Source organism: Lottia gigantea (assembly GCF_000327385.1).
Source record: "Lottia gigantea unplaced genomic scaffold LOTGIsca_47, whole genome shotgun sequence".
Lineage (NCBI taxonomy): Eukaryota > Metazoa > Mollusca > Gastropoda > Lottiidae > Lottia > Lottia gigantea.
In genome coordinates this window covers 352,959-355,488 of record NW_008709640.1, presented here as the reverse complement: position 1 = coordinate 355,488, position 2,530 = coordinate 352,959, and the positions used below count along the sequence as shown (strand labels likewise).

The 2,530-nt window shown below is 31.9% G+C and overlaps 1 protein-coding gene across 1 annotated transcript in view; it reads left to right on the top strand.

The window, feature by feature from the left end:
- Nucleotides 1-701: 701 nt before the first annotated feature.
- The window catches only part of LOTGIDRAFT_234125 (hypothetical protein), a gene marked incomplete at its 5' end in the record, with an annotated part of 9,192 nt that continues 7,363 nt past the window's right edge, over nt 702-2,530 (top strand). Inside the window, one exon of the mRNA XM_009061268.1 lies at nt 702-887. Coding sequence (XP_009059516.1) covers nt 702-887 — 186 coding nt within the window. The remainder of the gene's footprint in view (nt 888-2,530) is intronic.

Here is a 2,530-nt window from a genome sequence, read left to right as displayed (position 1 = left end):
AATCTCTTAACTTTAATAGAGGAAATGAAAGGAAATTTGAGGATTACGACCTAATATAAATTTTATTGAAATAGATTACTCGGTAACTGATGAGGTTTTTGAAAGACTATCCAATTAACTCTTCAACTAATTTAGGATTACTATAATTAAATTGTAATTGATTGAATACAAGGAACGTGAGATCATGTGAATAGTATAGGCAATGGTCAAGTCTGAAAGAATCTGAAAGTAGTTGGTGATATACAACATTGGATTATCAGATAAACGTTATTTTCACAGTTCATAGTTAATTTAGATTGCTCATTAGTAACATTTCTTTACTTCAAAGGCTAATCTGCCCAAACCCGAAAAAGGGGAAGGTGTATTAATCACTACGTAAAAGTTTTCGGGGTATAGTGCAAGTTACCCAGCAGATCGGGATTGAACTATGGTTAGCTTAAGAGGCTGGATATTTTAGAGTTAAAATTGGACTATTTCAAAGTTGTTCTTCATCCTGAAATTGATCTCGTGAGACATATAATATCGAAGTCGAGGAATTGAAAGTTATCGTAAAATTTAGTGTTATACGCGAAAAGTTATCAAACAGATTAGGACTTATGTATCAATTCAGATCTTTGAAAGTTAGCCAGCAAATTCGGACTGATTTTGTGTTAGCTTAGAATGTTAGTTCATATCTGATCTCCATAAAAATCCTCATAAAAATGGAGATTTATTGTTCAATGTTCATAATATATACTGTTATAATAACTATTGTTTATTATCCTCGAACTACACATGGCCACGGTCGGTTAATAGACCCACCATCTAGAGCATCAATGTGGAGACATGGATTTAATTTACCACAGAATGATTATGATGATAATCAGGGCTATTGTGGTGGTCAACAGGTAGGTCAACCACGTTTAAATAGTAAATATCTTCCCACAATTAACAAATTAACACATTTTTAATTAATCCCCCATCGAGAAGAAATAATTTTTGTAACGTTAGTTATTTTTTGCCTTCTTCAATTTCAAACTGACAAGACTGACAGTGGAAATTCTAAACAAGTTTCCAACTGTACGACTGGTATTTTTGGGGAATTTTCCAATCAGGATAAAGATGAGATTTCAAACGTTTCAGATGGTGTACAATCATAGCCTGTCCAATATCTTCAATAATATACCACCAAAACCATTACATATATCTTTAATGATATACTATCGCAACCATTATAGATATCTTTAATGTTATACTATCAAAACACTTACAGATATCTTTAATGATATACTATCGCAACCTTTACAGATATCTTTAATGATATACTATCGCAACCTTTACAGATATCTTTAATGATATACTATCGCAACCTTTACAGATATCTTTAATGATATACTATCGCAACCTTTACAGATATCTTTAATGATATACTATCGCAACCTTTACAGATATCTTTAATGTTATACTATCGCAAGTTTTACAGATATCTTTAATGTTATACCATCCAAACACTTACAGATATCTTTAATGATATACTTTTGCAGCCTTTACAGATATCTTTAATGATATACCATCACCACCTTACATATATCTTTAATAAAATACCATCACAATATACCATAACCCCTCCCCCACCCCCATTAGGAAAAGAGGCTTACACGTCTTTGCAAAAATTCATTTTTTTATCAATTTACATAGTGAAAGAATAGCGTGTGGCACGAATGGAAAATTCTGTGGTCCCTGCACGGCTCCCTCAAATAACGTTTCCTAAGAATGCCATTGATACCATCACCACCCCTTACAGACAATTGTAGCCCTGACTCCTTACAGATATCTTTGACAGTATACCAGCAAGGAAATTAGATGTCTTTTTTGGTACGGTTATTACTAAAAGTAATCTGAAGTCATATATCGAAGAACCTAATCATTGAAATATTCGTGAAAATAAGACAAAAGTGACAGATTGTTCATAAGCTACTTACAAGGCAAGAGCGACGTTTTGATTGTTTCAAAAATGTTCAGGACAGATAAAAATATAAATACCTCTTTTGATGTAAATTGTGAATTATTTTTTTCGTATGATATACTTTACAAGTACAAAAATCAAATATATTAGGCTCAAAGGGTTATAAGATAGAAAGGAATGTTTTGTACAGTATGGAAAAAATGCTCTATGAAAAACGTGCAAAATATGTAAAGAATTTGTTTTGTTGTCCCCATATTTGAAGTAAAGTAAAGCTTTAACACAAACGAAATGCAGATAATTGCACACTTGAAACATAAAGAGGGCAACCATGTTTTTAAAAAGTTTTCTGTTATAAATTTATTGATTGTTTTGACTTTGATTGAACAAGGATTGACACCGTCATTTTATAAGACAATATTTGACATATTTTAGTCACCATTTCTTGTTGTTTGACACCTAGCTTATGAAACGTTTGTTTGCTTTATAAACACGTACTTGTAAGCAGTTTTGTTTACAGTGACTCCTTTGAATCATCTTAAAGTAACAGTTCGACATTGGACTGGGCAGTCACATAATCTCTGATAG